Source organism: Rhizopus delemar, genomic scaffold (assembly GCF_000149305.1).
Source record: "Rhizopus delemar RA 99-880 supercont3.3 genomic scaffold, whole genome shotgun sequence".
Lineage (NCBI taxonomy): Eukaryota > Fungi > Mucoromycota > Mucoromycetes > Mucorales > Rhizopodaceae > Rhizopus > Rhizopus delemar.
In genome coordinates this window covers 1,384,045-1,407,509 of record NW_027137829.1, presented here as the reverse complement: position 1 = coordinate 1,407,509, position 23,465 = coordinate 1,384,045, and the positions used below count along the sequence as shown (strand labels likewise).

Sequence of the window (23,465 nt, the reverse complement as noted above, 5' to 3'; positions counted from 1 at the left end):
GCTATCGAGGTTGTCATGAATATCAACATCTGAATAGAGAGTTTTGGGAATAGCAGTCTTTATGATTTTGTCTAGTCCATTGTAAGCTCCATCGTCAGTCACTCTTTAGATTAAACAACGATTCGACCTCCTCATATTGCAATTTCTTCTCTGCCAATACTAAAGATGGACAATCCCTCTTTGTTCGCTGCTCAAAGAAGTAAAGTGTATCGATAGACATTTTCGATTTTTAATCCACATCTCATTTTTTCCTACAACGACATCTGTTCAACCGTCTTTCCAATGGCTTTTGTCGACCACACTGATTTCTGGAGCCTCGGCTCTTGTTTTCTCCTGGTTATTTGACGTACCCGCTAGGAATTAATTCATTTATCAACAGAAATAGGTTTTCTGTCTATGTCGCTGTTTGCCACCTTCAAAAAAGGTAGAGACCACCTTGTCTAGCATGTTCAATTGACTATACTCTGTTCTTTGATTTGCCCCTACTCTCAGACGCGTAATTCACTTTAGCCTTTATTAAGTTAAAAGGTGCACCATACAAGTTTAATGGCACTCAAGGTGGTACAATAAAGAATGATCGGCCTGTGCCAGCCAATGATCAAGAACGGCCTGTGACATGTTTAGTTATCTATGTATCTGTTTTGTATTGAATTAATCACAAACACAAAGATAGAAACATTGTAAATTAATATCTTTAAAAGGAAAATTTTATTTTTGAACACAAAGGTGCTGTGTTCACTTTAGGAAACTTCCCTCGTCATTCTCTCCTACTCTCCGCGAATCGCAAACGTCTCTGTTAGTCTCAAGTTGAAAATGAGAGAGAGAGAAAAATGTTTTGAAACTTCGATTGATGATGAACAAAAAAAACAAGGTCTGTGGCTTTCTTTTTGTGATGACAGCCCACTAAAAATAGTGCGGTACTAACAAGTATCGTGTTGAGACACACATCCTCTGCACGGGCATTCACTACTTTGTCCTCTTGTATTCAAAAAGAATAAGTCTTCTAAACCATTGCAAGACTCGATAATTTGTGTCTCTATGAGTGTCTGAAGCCGCATGAATCATTGAAATCAATTCAAGTGTGTCCAGTTCTTTTAGACTTTTCAGAAGATGATACTGCTGGTTCAAACGCTTGTTCAATAAAAAACTAAATGGGTGAAACATTCATTTTAAAGTATACGAGATGTTGTGATATAATAAAAGAATGAATGTTACCAATTTTGTGCACTTTTGTATTTTTAGTGATGTCTGTGACACTCTACGCGATATTTTGCAAGCAAATGTTTGCTTTGGTGAATACAACTCCAATAGCAAATGGATAGGGTTATTATTTTTGGTTATCATAGTCAATATACTTAAAATAAACTTGTACACTTATTTGCAAAGTCCTTGTTAATCAATCCGTTTTTTGGGGTTTTTTTAAAAAAAATACAAGACATTGTGTAAAGATGCTAAACCAATCAGCATTTTTTTGATGTTACAAAAACACAAAAGCCTTTAAATTTAATATGCATATATATTGTATTTTTCCGATATCTACTATGAGTATTAACATGACATGTTGGTTTGAATGAAATTTAGAAAATAATCAGTCGCTCTTATTAAGCACAACCATCCTTAAAACAGCTTGTGTGTGTGTATCAAACTGAGATTTAACCATTCTTGCTCTATATAAAGCCATATCCTTTTTTTTTCCATCCAGAAATTCAGATTATCATCCCCATTCACTCACAAGCTCAATTGCTCTAACAATGGTTCAATTCCTCTCTTTAAGTTCCTCTGTCGCTGCTTTCTTTTTGCTTTCTCTTTGTATCAATGATGTTGCTGCTGCTGCTAACTGTGTTGTAGCCTCAAGCAGTGGCGATGCTGCTGCCAACATTGTTTCTGCCTTCAATAGCTGTAATAACGGTGGCACGGTCACCTTCACCAAGGGCGTGACCTACAACTTGAACAGTGTTGTCACTATCCAAGGTCTCAAGCATGTCAATGTCAATTTTGCTGGTACGATCAACTTGCCTGCTCGTAGCTCCTCCTTCAAGAACTTGGATCACTACATTGAACTCAAGGGTGACAATGTTCAAGTTTTCGGTGGTGGAACTGTGAATGGTAACGGACAGGCTTGGTAAGTTTTTGATGCTTTATCCTTAACTGTTGTCAACACGTAATGATAGGTATGATGCCCAAGACCACACCGCGCCTACTGTTTTCCGCTTCAGCCTTACAAACTCTAAAGTCTCTGGAATCAACATCATCAACGCCCCCAGAGCTCATCTGGGCGTCACCAACTCTCAAAATCTGGTTCTTGACAATATCACCCTCAAGACGGTCTCTACCAGCAAAAACCTTGCCAAGAACACGGATGCCTTGGATGTTTCCTCTTCTCAGGGTATCATCTTTCAAAACTCTCACCTGACCGTGGGTGATGACTGCCTGGCTATCAACGGTGGTGTGACCAACATCACGTTGAGCAATGTCAACTGTGTCGGCGGCCACGGTTTCAGCGTTGGGTCCCTTGGCAAAGGCGGCGCGACTGAAAATGTCAATATGGTTCGTATCCTGAGCAGCAGCTGCACCAATTGTCAAAACGGCGTGCGTATCAAGACCTGGCCTGGTGGAAAGGGTAAAGTTTCGGATGTAAAGTACATTGGCCTCAGTCTGGTCAATGTGGACAATCCGATTGTTATCACAACGCACTACTGTGACCAGAACCAGGAGAGCTACTGTAACGGTAACGATGCGAGCTCCTTGTCCATCACGGGTGTTACCATCAGTGGCATCACTGGTTCCATCTCCTCTGCTGGTAACCCCATTGTCGACATTAACTGTTCTACCAAGACTCCCTGTACCGACTTCACTATCTCTGGTGTCAATGTCAACAAGGCTTCCAATACCAAAAAGAACGTCTGTATCAACTTGCAAGGCTCTAGTGGCTTCCCTATTTGTTCTCAATAGGTTCATTGAACCCATTGGTCTATCAATACACATCCCTCACTCTTGCCTCTTTATTTCCTACTTTCCTTTTTGCTTATAATTTAATAAAGTGTAAACTACAAAATTAAGAGTAAAGTTAGGAAAGGTAACTGATCTAGAACAAGAAACATAAAAATGAAGAATACAAAAAGAAAGAAGAAAACTCGGCCATGTCAATTGAAGATATAGCTTATGAGACAGAGTTTGAGATCATAGTGTGCTTCGACAGGACAAAGATTAAGAAAAGCAAAGTTTGAAAGAGAAATTCAACAGGATGTTTAGCCACTCAGTTCTGTAGCAGCAAGTGAAGTAAGATAGAATTGTTGTTAATTACAATCAATAGGATTAACTTTGAAAGAACAAATAAAAGATCTAAATCTCTCGCAAAAGAAACAAAACTGGCTGTCCCCTCTGGAGCACTCGGCATGACTTGCTTTGAAGTGAACACTGAAAAGAATTAGATGGCTACACAACAGATTCCATACGATAAAGGCCGTCGACCTGATTTATAAACTGTACTAGTCCTATTGGGTCAAAGGCGGCCCAGAAAAGTAAAACTGAAAAGACTCATTTCCGACAGCTCAATATGGTTCGGAGTACCTTTGCAGCTGACTGCAACCTCTTTTGTTTGAATAATTATTTGTTTAACCCTACAGATTTGCTGTGTATTTCCTCGCCTTTACTCTCACATGATCAGTCGCTCTGATGATTCGATTGTCCATGCGGCCCTCATCACTTGAATGATTTTCTGGGGAAACGAAAACACCACGTGTACAGTTAAGTACAAGGCCCTGATAGGCCCTAACCTGTCTTGATTTTTGTGGTTTTTGATGCTAGTATGCGAAGCACGATTTACATACAATTGCAAAAGACGGGTATTATTTCAATAGAAGCAAGGTTGATATCTAAAGTATGTTAGAAATAGTTCAAGTTCAATGTAAAATTCATGGAAAAAATATTATGGATTGACAATTATGATTGTATGTAACGTCAAATTTTATTTCAAAAAACGAAATTCTAACAAGACATTAACGATACAACAAGTAGAATAAATAATAATCATCCACCAGCCCAAGCTTTTGTTGATGTGGTATCCGTTGATGTTGACAACCACCAGGGTACTTAGTAAGACAGTGATAAGTCCGCAAGAAGAAATCAAAATGGTAGGTGCAACATCGAGTGCATAAGGTTTGCCAGTGATCCAGGTTTGGTAAGTGGATGAGATGCCTACACCCAACACCATGTCTAGAATGTGTGTCATTATATCTGTATACAAAGTAATCATATCATCTTACTTAGCAATGGGCCTGCATAACAGGCAGAGATGGCCATCGTAGGAAATCCCATTTTAGCAATAGCCGTATTCGCCACGAAATCACCTACACTATTGCCCTATTCAAAAAAAAAAAAAAAAAAAAAAATAAATACATCGTATCCATCGAGCATCTTCCATTGACTCACAAGTGCAAATATCGTTAAACCCATAATAGCCTCACTGATATCAAATATACTTCCTAAAGCTTGTAATAGCCCCACCATTTCATTTGCCAACAAAAAGATCCAATTTAAGGCGATTACAAAACCACCAAAAGACAGCATCCAATACCATTCGGGTGGTTCGTTTTGTTTTGTAGCATAGAGAACCCAACAAGCCAAAAAACAGCCTGTGATGAACCCGATCAATATATAACTAGGACTGATAAACCCATTCACTACATACAGTGGATCAGTTTTTTTTTTTATAAATGAACATTAAATACTTTACAGGCCATAACGCAAGCAATAAAGGTCATCGAACACAGAGCTTGAGTGACTAACAACCATCGACACCAGCCAGTCTTTTCCGATTGCTCTTCTTCGACGATATATTCTTCCGTCAAATAGCTTTTATTGATAATCACTTCTGGCACGTCACTCAAGACCTCAACATCATCCACGTGAATATCCTCTGTGACGGGCAAGGTCAAAGTCAAGATCAGCACAACGGGTAATGCGATCAGCGCATTCAGTTTAGCAAACTGTGTTTTTGTACGCCAGTCTTTTAAAGTAGGAAACAAGACGGTGCAGATCTCTGATGGCCATGAGACTCTTGCACTGGAGGATACTTTATCGATCACAGAAACTTGCTCCTCTGATTGTCCTTGTCTGATCTCGTTGTCATCCAGGATGATCTCTGGTAGATCCAGATTGGGTGGTGGTGAAGATATAAACGTAAAATAGTCCTCTTGCTGATGTTGACCTTCAGCAGATGGGTGGGATAAGAAGTCGATGGCTGTTCGCGGTCGAGATAGACAAGGTACGGATGATTGAGATGATCTTTGGACCATGGCGGGTATCGAAAGGTGCTGTGCACTATTGGCTCTGCGTATACTTGACACTTGTTCTTGGAACTAAAACACAGATGAGTTATGTTGTTGGCTATCTCACTCAAACTTACATCGATTGCACCAAAGAGTGAAGTACGAATGCCCACTCTAGGGGACATGGGATGTCGATAGTGAGATGAGATCGATCCGCTGTTACTTCTAGTACGCGGATAATTGGAATGAAAAGAAGATTTTCTTGAAAGATAGGATGAATTGGAAGAGACGGGTTTGATGATATGCCCCAAATGTTCTTGAGATGGGTATTCTCTTTGTAACTTCCTTTGTGGGTCTGTTGTTGATCAGTATGGATGCCTAAAATTAGATAAGTTACCTTCTTGGCTTAGTAGTCGAGATGTCTCTGTTAATAAATCTTGTACGGTATGAATCGATTTTGATTCGGGCACAGCTGGTGTCTCTGTCCCTGGAAATCGAAAAGTGCTCATCACAACCACGATCACATAAAGCAGATAATAAGTAATAAGCAGTAGCCCATGATACCAGCAAATCCGTCTATGATAAACAATCCAAGTCATCATCATAATGGCGCCTGTTAGAAAGGAAGCGTCACGCATGAATGTGATTCGTTTGGATTGAAAAGGTCGAATGATGCCCATACAACCTGAAACGACAGAGACAATAAAAAAAGCGGCACCGATCAATTCACCGATGGCTAATGAACCAGATCCACTGTTCATTGCACTAATTGAGAATGTGAATATGTATTGGTGTTGATGAGATAGATAATTACGTAAAAGTACTAAATAAATCAGGACTGCCGTTACCAAATGCAAGGACAGTTACACCAGCCTATCAACATAAAGGGTTTTAATGTAAGTCTAAAAATACTTGATTCACGTACCATACTTTCTGATAATTGAAGTTTTGAAGAAATCATTTGTAAATTAGGGCCTATTTTGTATTAATAAATAGAACTCATAATCAAGACAGCTTACAAAAAAAGTCGGCTGCAACCACACTTACTGCACCAAACAAAAACAATAAGCCTGAGATCTAATAAAGTGTGAATGTGATGTAAGCAAAGATATGAGTTACCATCATGAATAAAATGAATGGTTTCCAAAGTGTTGAACAATAATAGACTTTCAAGAAATAACCACTAAATCCTTGACAAGATGCAATAACAAATGCACATTGATCATCATGGCTTTCAATATTTTTACACTACACAGTAACATATTAAACAATGTCAGCATAGTCAACAAGCTTACTGTCTTTTGATGATGTGAAGAAGTTGGAAATAAGAGTGAAGCAGACACAATGAGTGGAAATAGATGAAGCAGTAGAAGTAACTTAAAATAAACTTTCATCGTTTGAAAAGAGGAAAAGAAGAGGAAAAAAAAAAAAAAAAAAAAAAAAAAAGTTTTGATCCCTTAATTATTATCAGTTGAAAAGATTGGGCGGTGAATGAAAAATGTGGCATGAAATATAGAAAATCCAGAAATACAACAAATCTCAGTTTAGACAATGGTCTTTTCAGTCTTTCTTTTGAATCCTATTCTCTGCGTTTTCTTATAATTGCACAAGATTGACATTAAGATTGAGCAAGATATTTAATTGATAAATTATTATAGAATAAGTATGGTTGACAGAAAGAAAAGAAAAGATTACGTCAATCCCTTATTTTATTTGTTAAACATAAAAGAAAGTTCTTTTTCTTCTTATCAAGCATTGTTTCAAATGAAAAAGAAACAAGTACTAATTTCCTTCATAAGGAACCTATTTTATTTTTTACATGATGCAATACATGATGATAGACTGTCTGATTGGCTTCCAGCTTTCACAATAAGCCTTATAGCAGTAACAAGATAAGACCTGAAAGATGACATACAATATGCGTCACTTTTATTTTTTATTCATTTAGGCCATCTTACAAGATACTAAAGAAGTGTTTCTTTCTGTTTGTTTGTAAACAAAAGGAATCTTAAATGTATAAAGTGATCAGCGTAGATTATGAAGTCATTTATTTATACTCTCTTACATAAACACATAAATTTAAACTAGAAAAAAAATGAATACAACTTGAGATTAAAGAAGCTCATTACTGCCTTCAACATTTTGCTCAAATATTTCACTTGATCATTTCAAAGGTCATACGCCACACGCATACACACACACACACACAAAAGTAACACGCACGAATTGTGTAACAAATCTAAAGAACTTTCTTGTCGATCTCTCTTGCTTATTTAAAGCAAAAAAACTTCAATGCACTATTTTCAGGAATAAATGTCGCGTTTATTTGACGTTTTTTTTGTATATATTGTATTATAAAAATGCGACTTTGCTTTTTGAAAATGGTGTATTTATACTGTTTCTGGAAAGTAAGTCGCACTTGACAAAAGTAGATATCACACTCTTGGAAGAGCGAATGTTGTAGGTTCTCCCACACTGCAAATAATACCTGATATTACATGAATTTCAAGAGCACTATTTTTTAAAAATCAATAAATCACTCAAAAACATAGATTTTATACTGAAAATAAAACATAAGTATCATAACTATATATAAACTTGATTTATAGCTTCAAAAGCAATAATTATATGTGAAAAATAAGTTTGTTTTTACGTCGAGAGTAAGCGTGCTAAACTTTGAATCTTTTTTTTTTTTTTTTTTTTTTTTGCAAAGTTATTTTCTTAGATGAAAGCTCATATCAACATATTTTGTAGCCAACGCTACTTTTCGGTGCCTTGAATTTATCCTTAATATAATCATTATAAAATCTTCCCATCTTCTTTACATCTCTTTTTTTGCTCTTTTTTCCATTTTTTCTTTTCCTTTCTTTTTTATTTTATGTTTATTTCATGGTTACTGTTTGAAAGGTATTTATTAAACTGCAGTAAATCATCTAAGGTAATCTTTACTTGCTTTAGGTCTTCTTCATGTTTCAGGCAAAAAGCGTGAGCAGTATAAATCATCCAAGTAGTTACATGCAAGATTAAAAGGTTTATTCTTATAGCTCCATATATTAAAATTGTAAATCAGGAAATATTTAATGTTCTGTTCACTAAAGATATGTTATTTCTTTAATAGTTTGTTCTTTATGGTTGTATAATCTATTCTAATGTGCTTTTTTTTTCAATTGACCAGTAAAAACTTTCTCATTTATTTGAAAAGTACAGTATACTGGATGAGCTTGGATCCTACACTTTGGCTTTCCATGCCCTATTCTGAACGCAGCAGGTGTATCCGTTAATGACTTGGTTGGCTGCCTGGTGGCCAGTCAAATCCCTGTCACAAGCATCCTGACCGCTCTCTTTTTTAAAAACATGCTATACAATGTCTCGATATTCATCAAAGGTTACAAATACCAACTTCTGTTGAGGATCCCTTGTCTTTCCTTTTATATTTATTGTCCACTCCCAAACCACATTCCTTTCAATCTGTTTCCTCTTGATTTCCCCGCTAGTCGACTCTATGTCTGATTCTTTTTGAGCTCGATTACCTTCATCATTAAAAACTGCCTCTCTCACCTCTACTCTTTCCCAGAAAATAATCCTTGGATTGGTTGCCCCAGAACTGAAACTGATATCTATAATTCGTCTTTCCCTTCTCATTTATTTGCTTTCTTTTCCTTTTTTTTTTCGTTCTCGATCCCAAATGATGCTTTTTGTTCCCCTTACGCTCCTTTCTGATCTGACTCGAGCGATGAGGGTGTATTAAAGACGCCACACGCACATTAAAGTCTTATTATTATTATAAATAAAAATTTATATTTAATCGTAAACTTAGCTTTAAATTATATAACATGAACATCTTTGGTAATCTCACACGACATTAAAGTATTTAATAAGGAAAATACGACAGTTTCTCATCAACAATATAATCCATAGGCTCAGGTCTTTCATGCTCCTCGACAACAGTTTCTTTATTATCTTGATAAAATTCAGTATTGCGCTCTGCCTTGAGCATTCGATTTTTGTACAAAGTGCGACTTTATTTTCCAGAAGCAGTGTATTTTAGGCAATCGCTGTGATTTATCATTTGATATCAAGCAAATCTTATTTTATTCTCATGTTTCATTTTCTCTTGTTAAATCAGAAGTTTTCATTTGATTTTAATAATAAAAGGGAAATAAGATGTTTATAAATGAAATATGCTAATTGTCATGATTATGTAATATTCTTCCAACCAAATAAGTTTCTTCTCTTATCGTTTCAGCCCAATTTCTTCCTAATCCAGATAATAAACTGATGAGATAAAAGATACCAGATCCAATCAGTGCTGTAGGGTATGCGATTCGTATTGATTCTACTTGTAGTTCATCATCTATTCGCTTGTGTCAAAATAAATTTTACTTTTATATCCATTGAACTTGCCTAGTAGCTTATGATCTATATAAGCCATAAGAGGTGGTGCACAAATAGCAATTATACTAAAAGTGACAACAGGTTTGATAATTTCTTTAAGACATAACGTTATATTCATTCTACCAATACCACCTTGAAGTACCTAAAAAAATACGGTTATATATGCTTATAGATTTCATGTTTATCCTCATCATTTACATTCCCTATCGATCTTCTCCATCTATTCTCTGGTAGGACATGAATAAAGCCATGTGCAATCACCATAGATGCAACGCCATTAGCCCATATTGGTATAATCTTCAATTCCAAAGGCTTATCTTTTTTACTTGAAGGTAACACTAAGTACAATTCTAAAAGCACTCCAAAGGCTAAAGGCAAAAGAATTCCAAACGAAATCAAAAAGAACATCCATCGCCATGCCTAATAGATATCAATACCTGTTTACGGAATCAATAGGATATATCACCTTAAATAACCATCTTTTGACATGTTTGAAAAGTCTTTTCAGCTTTAACCATGTCGTCTGTTGCTTGTGAACATCCGTAATCACCTTCAACATGAAAGAAGCAATCGACCAACAGGCAAATAAGAGGGAGGCACCGACCGTATAAGAATAAACATCATGTACAACCTGTTCAATAGCCAACCTGAACAGCCAACGGCCCAGCATCAAGGGTATAAAGGCAAAGGCACAGGCCACGGTCGTCGAGACCAACCAGACGATGACCACCAGCATCAAGACCCGTCGATAGAAATTAGGCGGACTGTAGACAATCACTGTATTGTTCGTTTCGTTTGCACCATCCGCTGGATGACCCATCTGTCTCTCGGTATCGTCCAGGGGCTCAAACACAAAGGGATCTACGGGAACAAGCATCCTTCGATTAGGCACCACTGGCACCCGATCGTGGTTAGGAACACGAAGACATTGTCCATTCCAGACAAAGGATACTTCCGCTCCGTGCACGTCGGTCGGTTCATGGGGATAATAGGGTGGTTTAGCCCTGCGGATCCATGCAGACCAAGTATGATAGACCAGGTCCCCCTCTTCTTCTGGGTTTCTTGTGCCAAACAGAAAGGATGTCAAACGAAGCTGTCGGCAGCTAAAGACGATCAGGTCAACAAACCATTTCTTGAACACTCGCTTGGGTTGAAGATAGTTGATCACGGCAGGTAAAACAAGCTGTGTGGTCAGCAAATCGATAGGAATGGTAGATAAAGGACTCCTACTCGAGAAAGTTTAGAAAAATTAGTCTTTAAAAAAGAAGACTTACGATGGGCTCCATCTTAAAGGTAGAATGGTATTTCCGGCTAAATTGATCGTATGAACAACACCACCGATACAGATAAAAATCGCAAACACATACACCAATCCACTTGATCCAATCTTTTGATACTGGAACAAGACTGGTCTTTCGACAATCTCTCGAAGCGGGTGGAATTGAGGATCGGTCGGGTCTCGTATGAACCACATCACACCCGGACGAACAATACTTCTGCACAGAGTCACAAAGACTGCAAACAAAAAGATAAAGCCAGTGCCTAGAAACCAGTGGATGAAGAGAGATGAGACCGGACTTGACTTCAAAAATGTCACACGACTGGCTACCGAGGCACCTTCAAAGAGCGGCAAGGTTGACAGGTCCAGAACAGCGCCGCAAAAGAGTGGAAAGATCAAGAGTTCGATGGCAATAAACATGGTGAGTTTCAAAATCACCTGGTACTCTCGTAGCGCTTCTTGTGCAGCGTCTCCAAAGAGCGTATAAATCATCTTGGATCGTGTCAAGAGAACACATGCAAACAGGAAAATAGTCGCGTAACCTATCAGGATGCACACAAACCGATCCCCAGAGGATTCGCCGATGGCAAAGGCTTGGTAGCGATGGTATGCGGATTCTAAAATAGGTTTGCTCTGATGGTAAAGTGCAATCAAATGATCCATGCCTGTCGCTGCTGAGGAAGCAGACTGGTCGGATAGTAACCGTTCCTTTCCTAGATATCTTTCCAGCAGCGGGTTCAAGTAAAGCTCGCAACAAAGCAGGATAGAGGGCCAAACATAATCAAAATAAGCAGACAGGATCGGGTCGATCAAAGGATCCGTGATCTTTCCAAGGTTTTTGTGAATGAATCCAATGAGTTCCAGAGGAAGCCCAGCGACCTCCTTTCCGACCGAGAGGATCGATATCACGCCGATCATGTACGGAAGGCATATCACAGTAAAAAGAACAAGGGCAATCAAGAGGGACATCAAGGTCGCGTTTTGAAGAAGGATCCAAAAGCTGCCATGCATACCAATGGCTTCCAACACACCTTCGATGTCATCCCCAAAGTTACCCAGATCCTCCTCTTCCTCCTCTTCCTCTACTTCTTCTTCTTCCTCTTCCTCTTCTTCATGATCTTCATTGCCTTCATCCACTAAAGGTTCTTGGATAAATGGATGATGATCAAACAAGTCCTCCGCGATTGGTTGCATGTTCAAAACAGGTGCATCCGCGTTCCTCACAAGGGGCGCATAGGGTGGATTGCCTCTGCCTACTGTGTTTTCCGAAAAGAAGGGTTCCATACTAGCCGATCTACGAAATTCTGGCTCCTCCAGATGACTGGATGAACCGGCGGGTGGCATGGATGCAGCGCGTGTGATCTTTACGTTGGAAAGATGATTCAGCCACTCGTCCAGCTCTTCTTCGGCTGGTGCAACAGGTGAACCGGGCCTGTTCTGTTCGTCGTCCTCTTCAAACATCGGTTCTCGTATTGCGGGTGGCAACTGGTTGACTACTCGAGCATGTTCTGCTTCATCAATAGCCGGTAGGTTTTGTACGACCCATTCTCTCAATAGAAATAAGGCGACAAAAATAATCACGACAACACCCGTAATGATCTGTCCTTCAAAGCAATCCGACACAAACGATCTACATAAACACAACAGTTGGTTTTTTTCCCGGTTTTTTTTTTATAAAAAAAAAGTATCTTTCTTTACTGCAAATTCATTCTACTTTTATAGTCTTCAATCCAATGATTCACTGCTGTTGTCGTATTTTCTCGTTCTATGTATTTTAATTGATAGATATCGACAAGTTGTTTTGATAACGAATGTCCTAGGTGAAAATACATTCTCCAAATCCAAACAGTGAAATAAGGTAAAAAGGTCAACCAGACATTGAATACAAGTGTGGCTCTTAAAGCATTGTAAAATACAAAGCTGATTTTTTTCCTTAATTGCTGAACATATAAAAGTGGCGGTAAGACATCGGGCATGTCCTGATGATACACTGTTATGTATTTAATAAAAAGTCAGGCTTATTGCATTATGTGTATGAACATACCTGGTGTAAAGGCAAAGGGGTGTTCACACAATTCGCATTTTCTACAAGTAAATATTATTAATAAATTAGAGCGCTAATAACAAGGTATATCATGTACTCTTTTTTGCTGTGTTTCAGCCATTCTATTAGACTACATGTGACAATTAATATCAAAAGTTGAGACTGTATACTTTAATTAATTACCATTCCTGATGTACATAACGAATACTGCCTGAACATTTACAAGGATGAAATAAAGGTTGATCTAATGTTCCTTCTGAACGACATACTCTACAAATTTCTTTTTATTTTTTTATAAAAGCTTAAAAAGATGTCAAACAAAGCCTTCCTTTCTTTACCTTCTTCTTCCATAAAAAAAAAAGAAAACCACAAATAATTAAAAAGGAGGAAAAGAAGCGAGTTTGAAAAAGTCACGAAAGTCTATTGTGTTTTGTGTACAGAAAAAATGTGTTTAAAGAACAAATACGCCCAATTAAGAAGAAAAGAAAAGAAAAAAGAAACCTCTGTCTTTTCTCTATTGACAGTTTTTCAGTTTGATTCAATTGGATTATGCATTCATGATTTTTTTTTATTTTTTTTTTACAAAACCAAGCGCCACATATTATTTCTATACATCACAGTATTGTTCGTACAGCACAAGCTCTTTAATATCATTAGTCAACCGACTAAACATCATCCTACTTTTTTTATACACGACAAACGACTCTATTAACAAACAAATTTTCGTCATTTGAAAGAGTGATACAAGCTCATTTTCATTTAAATGCAGCTCAGCAACCGTCTTAAATAGATTGCAAAATAAGCGCTGGTGTTTGCTGATTCTGATTGAGATGGACTTCAAAGCTAGCAGATTGTCTAATGTCACGGCTTAATAGAGTAAATGGGCCAGAACAAACAACCGACGATCCCAATTCAGTATCCCAGATAGAAAAATTCGGAAAAACTCAAGATAAACTCGACCCTTCCCTTCTCTTCTCTCTTGATAAACACCTTTTCAAATCCATGAAGGGACTCACAGGGTCTCTTGTGCTTTTGAGGAAACAAAGTAGGCCTAAACTACTTCAACGCCCTTTAAGGGCCCGATGGACAGACAGAGTAGCAGTCACCGTCTTGCGATCGCTGTCCACATTGATCTGGAGAGGGGTGTGTTGAAAAGCGGTAGAGAACAAACCGTGTCCGAGTAGATGTTGACGAATAACATTTGGTGATCGAATGAATTGTAACCTAGCAGAAGCCTCTTGACTCATTCAGCCTCATCATCCCGATTAGACTTTACGATATCAGCCGAATCATCTTGGGCGATGGAGAAAATAGACTGTAGGGGTTGATTTGACCAGTGATCATGTCCGCAAGAGAATCCTTCCAATGCTTGACTGAGAAGATCAAACCAGAGGATAGCCTTGGTGGTTCATCCAAGGTCGTCCATAAGATGTCTCATCAAGAATGCCCGGTTTCTATTCTGCCGCAACTGCCCACCATTTTGTCATACATGTTCCAATTGTTTTCATTGGCCATCAGAGCCTTGCTTTATTCTTTATATAAGGTTAACCATTAAGTGACACATCAGGGCATGGTTCATTTTCCTTCTGCCGCAACTCCCCACCATTTTGTCATACGTGTTCTACTTGCTTTCATTAGCCATCAGAGCCTTGTTTTATTTATATAAGGTAATCCATAAAGTGACACACCAGGACACGGTTCATTCTCCTTCTGCCGCAATTCCCCACCCCTCTGACATTATTTTTCCGTCCTGAATGTCTTCATCAGTCAAAAGAACGTTCTTTCAGACTGCTTGATAGCATGAAATAGACAAAAGATTCTTTGTATCGCTCTCTTTCTACATCACATGGTTGGCATCCAACATGCTATGTATCGTCTTTCTTTTTCGTCCATCAGCCTATCTTGTCCCATCCAAGGTTTACTTTGTTGGCTGCTGTATTTGTAATCATGAAACTTTCTTTCTCCGATCCTCACCTAATATAAATAGTTTCCATCCTTTTTTGTTTTTTCTTGATGTTCTCACGTTCAATATCTCCCAAGTTATTTCGATCGAATACAAATCTAATCTTACGTACAATGACAACTATTCCTGCTACCATGAAGAGTATTATAATTAAAGAAAATGGTGATGTTGATAAATTGATATATGAAGAGGTACCTACACCAAAAGTATCTGAAGGTTCTGTCCTTGTAAAAAACCATGTTGCAGGCAAGTATACACATCAACATTTTTATACAACAATCTCATTTTATATAAAGGCATCAACTTTATTGATACATACCAAAGAAGAGGGTTATACAAAGTACCTTTGCCTTACACGCCTGGAACAGAAGGGTAAGAAAGAGAGAGAGAGAGAGAAATGTGTGGAGCAAGATCACTCACCGTTTATATAGTGCTGGTGAAGTAGTGGAAGTAGGACCTGATGTGAAAGATGTCAAAGTAGGCGACCGAGTGCTCTACATGAGCGGCTCTGCCTATGCAGAATACAACAAGGTTCCCGTAGCCCACGCTGTCAAGTTGTCCGACACAGTATCTTTTGAAGAAGCCACTGCTTCAGGCCTTCAGGCCTTGACCGCTTGGACCATGGTACGCGATGGCTACCGAGTTCAGCCAGGTGACACGGTCTTGGTTCATGCAGCTGCTGGTGGTGTCGGTCTTTTACTGGTCCAGATGTGCCATTACTTGGGCGCGAAGGTCATCGGAACCGTCAGTACAGAAGAGAAGGCGAAACTCGTGCGTGAGAACGGTGGGGACCATACGATTATCTATACAAAGGAAGATGTGGTCGAACGTGTGAATGAGATCACGAACGGATTGGGATGTCATGCTGTTTTGGATGGTGTCGGTAAAGATACCTGGGAGGCTTCTTTGGCTGCGACACGTCGCTTTGGTACGTTGATCTCCTATGGTAATGCGTCCGGTATGATTCCTCCGGTAAGTTCATGGGCTTGTTCTTGCTTTATCTGACTTTTTCTGTAGGTTTCCATTCACTGTTTAGGACCTAAAGCTTTAAAGTTGATGAGACCCCAGTTGTATCCTTACATTGACACCAAAGAAGAATTCCAGAGATGGTGGAATGAAATATTGGTATTGTTGGAGAAGAAGGCCATCAAGGCTCACATTCACAAATGCTATGATTTAAAGGACGCATATCAAGCACATGCTGATATCGAAAGCAGAAAGACAACCGGAAAGCTCTTGCTTAAATTTAAATAAAAATAAAGCGCCTCTAAATTTAAATAATGACTAATGTAACTTTGTGCGTGCTTAATATCACGAAAAAGGAATACTGAAAAGTGTGTTGCTATCCAGATTATGGGATCACTACCATCTTTCTTTGGGTCACATTCTATTCATCTAAATGAGGGATAGGAAAAAGAAGAAAGGTGAAGGTGTAGGCTATGTGAATTTAGATGAATGAAGATCATCCTCGTTTTTATTTTTTATTTTTTGCGTGAAATCAAGTGGCAAGTAGCACAAAAACAAGATGGGTATGGAAGTGACAAAGGCAAAACACACGATTTTGCGCTTCAAGGCTTTAATACAACTCTGATATTTACTTTAGGTCTCGTAAAATAAAGTTTAATAGGTGTAAAGTAATGCATTGCGTTCTACAAAGAGAGTGACGTGGAAATATGTTAATGTACAAGAGAAATACCTGATGGAAAAAAAATCCCCCCTCAAGAAGAGCGTGAGCCAGGTTGGGAAAGCCCAATGGAAAAGGTGATTACCTCAACAAAAGTATGCAAGTGGGTAGACTGAGATTGCCATGATGAAGACTCTGGCTTTCATAGTTTATAGTAACAAGGGAAAATTTTGATCACCTCATCCTGATTACATGTAAAAAGCATCTATCGAGATCCTGTGGTGATGAGCTACTGCAAAGTAAATGATAGATGGATATCAGTGAGCTATTACTGTGTTTATATTATCAATCGCTCTGTTGTCTAGGTCATTCGTTATTATAAAAATTTCTAGCAATCAATAAAAATTCATATCGGCTTTACAAATTTCTGTATCTTTCTTTTCTCGGGGCTCTTTAGTATCACATAAGAAAAAAGAAGATGCGGAAAATAGAAGAGATAATTTGATTCGTGTACCCACCATTGTCCTGATTTATATATTTATAGCATGTGCGCCATCTATTTTATTTCTCTTTCTTTCTTTTACACAAACAATGTTTATTTCAACAAGATCTTTATTTTTATTTACAATCTTGTTTGCTGTCTATATTCAAACAGTATTAGCTGATATTTATTCTCAACTTCAGTTTATCAAAATCGTTTCACCAAAGAATGGACAGGACATTAAAGCTGGTAAACCCCTCGTTGTCAAGTATGTCATGCAACCACTCATCAAAAGTAAAGACAAAGAGGACCAAGTGGCAAAATAGAAAAGAATTGACTAAAGATTGAATTAATAGATAACGTATCTGCTGGTAGAGCATTGAAATTAAACATCAATTTCCACAAGAGAACAGGAAATAAGAAACAACAAAAGGTGGCTATTATTCACAAGACTTGGTAAGTAATTAAGATGCATTCTGATTTTTTATTAACAGTACACTAGTCCTGTTGCAGCTAAAGAAAACAAGTATGTTACTTATACCAAGAAATGGAATGTTCCCAAAGGCACTAAGCCTGGCTCCTATGCTGTTGACTTTGTCGAGTTGGCACAATTGCGTCGTGGTCAAATCACTGTCAAAGAGACTGTGAAGGTTAATGTGGTTGATTAAAGGGAGCAATAAATTATTTACGAAAAAAGGCCGCTCATTTATTTTTATTACTTTTTTTGTAAATTCTGCAATATAAAAAAAGCGCCCAATACAAAAAAGAAGGATACCACGCACGTACAGAATAACGTATTCTTTGATGATCCTTTAGTAGCAGTAAAACAGCCAATTCCAGTAAACGGGATTTATTCTTTTCAATCTGTTATCAGAGCACTCACTAAAAGAAAAATAGAGAGTCTCTCTCTCTTCGAATCAGGATGAGTGAACGATGAACAGAGTACAAAAGATGGATGAGTACTCATTTCCTATAGTGGTTTCTTGTTGACCCTGTTTGAAAATACTAAAAAAAGTGTAAATTATTTCAAAAAAAGAAATTTGAAAGAAATATCAATTCGTGTCATGAACACCTCAACCATCTTAATCCCCGCTCATTCTTTCCCTCTTATTTACACAGGGAGAGAACCAAATTTAGTTGGGCAACTAAAGTCGTGCACTATCACATCTCCTTCAAGAGCTCTTTTTCCGATTTCAGTAAAAGAACCCATTAATTCATCTTCTATTTCACTTTCTTTCTTCTTATTTTTAAATGTCTTTTTTTCTTTACAATTCATCTTCTCTTTCTCCTTTCCTTCACACTCCTTTTTCAACTCTTTCTCCTTTATTAAAAAAAAAGAACAATGATAAAATTGATATTTACCAATCGCATCTCTTTCATCTTGTTATTATCATCTTCACTTGCTTCTGCCCAAACCACACTTTCTTCACCAACAACAACAGACGGGTTTAATTCAGATGGCAACAAGTTGGATCATCAACATGAAAGTTGGTTAAAAAGACATGATCGACTCATCTTTATTCTTCTTCTTTCATTTTTATTATTGATTGTTTTCTTATGGTACATTATCAGGAGCATTCGAAGCATGCGTCAAAGATTAAATGAAGAAAATCAACAGAATATGATGATGTTTCAGCACAGTGAGATGGTTGAAAATGTATCGGCAGATGGATTTCACAAGTTGCCGCTCTATGCACCATCACAGCAACAATACAATCATCGTTACTAGCTTTCGATCTTTAATAAAAAGAAGAAAAAAAAAAGTCATTTTATAGCAAAATCATGAAATTTTCTTATTGTATTTCTTTTGTTACCTGATAGCCCATGCAAAGAAATGATAAGCGTATTTTAAAAGGAAAAGATACTTTTGCAAGCATAGAGTACATGTCAGATTGAACAATATATGTCAAATGTTACACACAGACACTCTATTCTATTTTTATTATTCATTTAATAAAGCAAACTATAAAAAGGGGAGAAGACCTTGTGAATAGGTTGCTATTTTTATTTGAATCTATTTAACAAGTCAAATTTTAATTTTCTTCTTTTTTTTTTTTAGAAAAAAAAAAAGGCTTCTTGGCGCCAAAGACCATGAGGAGTAAAAGCGTTCATTTAATATCATTATTAAAATCAGTATTTCTACGGCTTTTAATGATCGTAGCCTGCTTCCAACATAGAAGAGTAAAAAAAAGGGATCTATCCTCAAACTCCGACTAGCGAAAACGAAAAATAAAAAAGAGGTCTTGCCGAGACTCGAACTCGGATGATAAGATTCAGAGTCTTATATGCTAACCAATTACATCACAAGACCGTTTTTTTTGTTTTTAAGGTTGGAAAGAAAAGTCAGCAATATTTTGTCCGGACCGGAAAAAAATATCCCAGCCGCATAGTGATACTACGGACACACTATTTGTCTCCAGAGAATGAATTGGCAGGTTTAAGCAGGATATAAACCATTTCCAGAAAGTAAAGTTGCATTTTTGCCAACTTTATGATACAATGTATCCAAAAAAGCGACGAATAATCACAAAATTTATTCCTGAAGATAGTGTATTTTGAATTCTTGTAAACATAGATAATATACGTTTTGCTTGAGAATAAAGTATTTCATGTTGAGTCTTTTTGAAGATAAGTATATCTTTAAAAAGGTAGTGTTGTGCTTTTCAACGGTAACAGATGAATGGACTATCATTGTGAAAGAACATGTGTCGTATCTTGACATGGTTGAAGCATGATTCATATTCAATTTACAAAAGCAGAGTAGTGAATGGTTTACAATAATTCATTACAGTCTTTATGATTCAGTCACAACTCATTCTACTCCTTTAAGTCAGTACAAGTTGTTTTAATATAGCTCCTGATGCAATAAGGCATAAATGAAAAATAAAAGTAATTATAACCAAGAACAGATCTTCATATTAAACTTGATTCATACTCAATTTAAAGTTACAATGAATTAAAAGGATTCAATTGAATCTTTAGGAAATAAAAGAATCATGTTTTCAAGCCTCACTGAGATTTACAGTCTTTTTATTCTATCATCGCTTGTGGTTAGAGAAGAAGAGATGATGAAGCAGTAGAAATCAAGTTTATTTCATTCTTAATAGTACTTGCTTCAATCAACAAAAGAGCTCATGTGGACTGACACATAGTTCATTCTTTGACAAGTGTGATATGATTTGGAAAAAGAAGGGAAAGAATAGGTGAAATAAAAAAGAAAGGGGCATTTATAAATGTCTTTTTTGTGTGACTGTAGGACGAGAAGATGGATTAACATTTGAAGAATGGGAAAGATACAAGTTTTCTAATCATTTTGTATAAAAATGAATTCAAACGTGATTGGATAAAATATAAATCACATTAGATGGGGAAAACCCCAACTGGTTACTGGATTTGGTACTTCTTGTAAGGATTTAAGGTTCACAAAAAAAAAATCAATTTGATCCAACCAAATGTCAATCCATAGACACGAGCTGATGTTCTTAATTAACGTATGCACAAACAAAGATACTAGATTGGTTACTTTTTAAGCATTGGATCTCTCTTTATTTTTTTTCAGCCTTTTTTTTTTTTTTTTTTCTCTCTCTCGGAAACCATATTCAATTCACTGATAAACTGTGTAGTCATTTAAACCATCTCACACAAAATGATAGGTCATCTCTTTCTTTCTCTTTCTTTCTTTTTTTTCTTCTATTTCTTTTCTATGCCAACTGAATATTATTTGAATATTGCAAACTATCCTACAGAGTCATTATTAAATATCGTGGCTGATTTATTAAATGCGATCATAAAAGAAAATGATAAATTATTAAACAGCACAGACATAACCCATTTTCATTCAAAATCAACTCCAACTATTGGAGTTCATGCTTACTTGACGCGTATCTTGAGATTTACTTGCTTTTCAAATGAAGTCTTGTTATCTACATTAATTTACTTTGATCAAATCGTACAAACCAAAGGACCAACGTATGCTATTAATTCCCTTACTGTTCACAGATTACTTATTACAAGGTAAGATAAGAATCTATAAAAATGACAAACTATTCATACATAAAAAGTATCGTAGTGGCTTCTAAACTGACTTCTGATGTATTTTATTCAAATAAAAGATATGCAAAAGTAATAAAAACAATAGATTCTTTGCTCAAAAAGGGACTCATTCATGTCATAGATTGGTGGATTATCGTTGTATGAAATGAATCAATTGGAATTAAAGTTTTTATTTTTATGCAATTTTGATTTACATGTCAAGTTGGAAAAGATGCAAGCTTATGGAAATCAACTATTATCTCACGCTTCAACACAGCATACTTTATTACCCTTATCACCTCCACTCGTGGATTTCAAAAGAAAAAGTATAAATCAAGATTCTGTTGTGAAAAAAAAGAAGGCTTGTACCATTGTTCATTGTTCGATTCCTATTTAATGCTTATACCCCCCCCCCTTTTTTATATATCAAATAAATATGAAATTCACACATCTTTTGTTTCTATTTGTGAAAGTATGATTTTCCCCCTCTTTTTTGCTACAATAAATGGTTTGTGTTTTATTTACATGGATTCTATCAAAATTAAATTGCAGTTCTCTTTTTTTTTCTTGCATGTGCCTTTTCACCAAATCCTTTGTCGTGTAATTGCATACTTGCTATACGTTTAGCAGCAGTCACATCTGACAAAATATCCAAGACTTCATTTTCGTCTACTTCATATTTCTCCATTTGTTTGTCTATTCAAACGTTTAAGCACACAATTCAACCCTCATTCTATTTTGCTTACTTGTTCTTTCTTCAATATTTTGAATCAATTGGATATCTTTTTCTGCTACGATCGAGATTGCCTTACCACCTCTACCAGCACGGGCCGTACGACCTACTCTGTGAATATAATCTGTAGGGTCTCGAGGAATATCAAAGTTCAATACACATTCTACAGAAGGAATATCCAAACCACTATACGATTGTCAATAAAAACAAGAATTGCAAACAAAAATGACCTTACCGACTACCGACGTCTGTAGAAATCAAGATTTTCACCACTTCCGCTCTAAACTTTCCAAGTGAATCCAATCGTTGCTGCTGACTCATCTCTGAGTGAAGTGCGGTACATCGAATGCCCAATTCTTTCAACATGACCGTAATCAATTCTGCTGTAGAACATCGACCACAAAAGATAATCACCGATCTTTCCTTCAAGTCATCCGTACGTAACAAATGAGCCAAGTAGACCACTTTCACTTGGGATGGCACAAATACATAGAATTGATCCAAGGTGTTGACGGTTGAGATGGACATGTCACAGACATGCACAAAAGGTCTCTTTGCAGGGTCTTCTTCGGCATCCTTGAGAGCCAAGATGGACTCTGTCATGGTGGCCGTGAACAGAAGGGTTTGTCTATTCTTGGGAAGGAGTGGCAGGATGGTTTCTAATTCGGGTACAAACGTAGACGATAACATTCGATCGGCTTCATCCATCACCAAGAATTTACAACGACTCAAGTTGACTGCGCCTGAACTACTCTGGATGTGATCTCGAAGTCGACCGGGTGTGGCGATGATGATATGAGGTCGTTTGGCAAGTTCTAATGCTTGTGTCATCATATCTATTTCTCTTTATCAGTATCTTCTTCTTCCTCTCTCTCTCTGCTTCTACTTACCCATGCCACCCACCACAACACACTCTTTCACACCAATGCCTTTGCCAAGCACTCGAAATTGTTCTGCAATCTGATATGCAAGTTCTCGAGTTGGTGTCAACACCAGTGCAAACACACCATAAGGATCTTGAGACAACTTTTGCAAGATCGGAATGGCAAAGGCTGCTGTTTTACCAGAACCTGTTTTGGCACCACCAATCACATCTTTACCGTCCATGATGGGTTGTATACAAGCTCTTTGAATCTCGGTAGGTTCCTTGATCGCCATCGACTTTAATGTCTCACACATCCACTCTTCCACACCCACATCTTCAAAACGACTGCCTGCAGGTGGAATCGTCGATTGCTTTTTTTCTTGTGTCTTTTGCTTTGAAGCAGCTACTCTACTCAACGTTCTACTTTCTGGCATGAGATCAAAACGGATTCGATTTAAAAAAAAAAAAAATTAAAAATTTTTACTGTTCTCTTCCAATAAAGAACGAGCGAGTGCTGAGATTGAATTTGACGAGAAAAAGCGGAAAAGGACAGGCACACGTCTGTTTGCATAAACTCTCTTTTCTCCTCCGAATCCGTCCCATTTTTTGTCTGATGACGTTTTTTACAAACCAAAAAAAAAAAAAGGACCATGTTTTTAAGATTCAAAATAAAGCCCAATTTAGGATACATCCTGTTTTTTTTTTTCTGTAAACAATCCATCGGTTGTCCACTCGTGATGCAAAGACAATCTGTGTTGTGGCACGCACCAAAAAAAGAC

The 23,465-nt window shown here is 37.2% G+C and overlaps 8 protein-coding genes and 1 non-coding gene across 9 annotated transcripts; 5 read left to right on the top strand and 4 right to left on the bottom strand.

Moving 5' to 3' along the window:
* Positions 1–1,751: 1,751 nt before the first annotated feature.
* Positions 1,752–2,952, top strand: RO3G_04731 (polygalacturonase; the record flags this gene model as incomplete). The annotated part of the gene is made up of 2 exons (XM_067659321.1): positions 1,752–2,122; positions 2,172–2,952. The coding sequence occupies 2 exons, from the start codon at positions 1,752–1,754 to the stop codon at positions 2,950–2,952; spliced, it is 1,152 nt and encodes a 383-aa protein (XP_067515422.1).
* Positions 2,953–3,967: 1,015 nt separating this feature from the next.
* On the bottom strand, positions 3,968–5,455 carry RO3G_04730 (uncharacterized protein; the record flags this gene model as incomplete). The annotated part of the gene is made up of 5 exons (XM_067659320.1): positions 3,968–4,215; positions 4,266–4,362; positions 4,432–4,682; positions 4,736–5,360; positions 5,408–5,455. 5 exons carry the CDS (start codon positions 5,453–5,455, stop codon positions 3,968–3,970), a joined length of 1,269 nt encoding a protein of 422 aa, XP_067515421.1.
* Positions 5,456–9,987: 4,532 nt separating this feature from the next.
* On the bottom strand, positions 9,988–12,405 carry RO3G_04729 (uncharacterized protein; the record flags this gene model as incomplete). The annotated part of the gene is made up of 3 exons (XM_067659319.1): positions 9,988–10,003; positions 10,103–10,891; positions 10,940–12,405. The coding sequence occupies 3 exons, from the start codon at positions 12,403–12,405 to the stop codon at positions 9,988–9,990; spliced, it is 2,271 nt and encodes a 756-aa protein (XP_067515420.1).
* Positions 12,406–14,330: 1,925 nt separating this feature from the next.
* Positions 14,331–14,543, top strand: RO3G_04728 (uncharacterized protein; the record flags this gene model as incomplete). The annotated part of the gene is made up of 1 exon (XM_067659318.1): positions 14,331–14,543. One exon carries the CDS (start codon positions 14,331–14,333, stop codon positions 14,541–14,543), a length of 213 nt encoding a protein of 70 aa, XP_067515419.1.
* A 458-nt stretch (positions 14,544–15,001) lies between these two features.
* On the top strand, positions 15,002–16,205 carry RO3G_04727 (uncharacterized protein; the record flags this gene model as incomplete). Its single annotated transcript, XM_067659317.1, has 3 exons — positions 15,002–15,201; positions 15,383–15,923; positions 15,969–16,205. The coding sequence occupies 3 exons, from the start codon at positions 15,002–15,004 to the stop codon at positions 16,203–16,205; spliced, it is 978 nt and encodes a 325-aa protein (XP_067515418.1).
* Positions 16,206–17,166: 961 nt separating this feature from the next.
* RO3G_04726 (uncharacterized protein) lies at positions 17,167–17,724 on the top strand (the record flags this gene model as incomplete). Its single annotated transcript, XM_067659316.1, has 3 exons — positions 17,167–17,350; positions 17,413–17,512; positions 17,559–17,724. 3 exons carry the CDS (start codon positions 17,167–17,169, stop codon positions 17,722–17,724), a joined length of 450 nt encoding a protein of 149 aa, XP_067515417.1.
* A 1,570-nt stretch (positions 17,725–19,294) lies between these two features.
* On the bottom strand, positions 19,295–19,367 carry RO3G_19051. Its single transcript has one exon. It is a non-coding gene; the product is annotated as a tRNA-Gln (tRNA).
* A 1,392-nt stretch (positions 19,368–20,759) lies between these two features.
* On the top strand, positions 20,760–21,135 carry RO3G_04725 (uncharacterized protein; the record flags this gene model as incomplete). The annotated part of the gene is made up of 2 exons (XM_067659315.1): positions 20,760–21,070; positions 21,126–21,135. 2 exons carry the CDS (start codon positions 20,760–20,762, stop codon positions 21,133–21,135), a joined length of 321 nt encoding a protein of 106 aa, XP_067515416.1.
* A 474-nt stretch (positions 21,136–21,609) lies between these two features.
* Positions 21,610–23,120, bottom strand: RO3G_04724 (uncharacterized protein; the record flags this gene model as incomplete). Its single annotated transcript, XM_067659314.1, has 5 exons — positions 21,610–21,620; positions 21,701–21,784; positions 21,835–22,007; positions 22,057–22,657; positions 22,712–23,120. 5 exons carry the CDS (start codon positions 23,118–23,120, stop codon positions 21,610–21,612), a joined length of 1,278 nt encoding a protein of 425 aa, XP_067515415.1.
* Between the last annotated feature and the right edge of the window lie 345 nt (positions 23,121–23,465).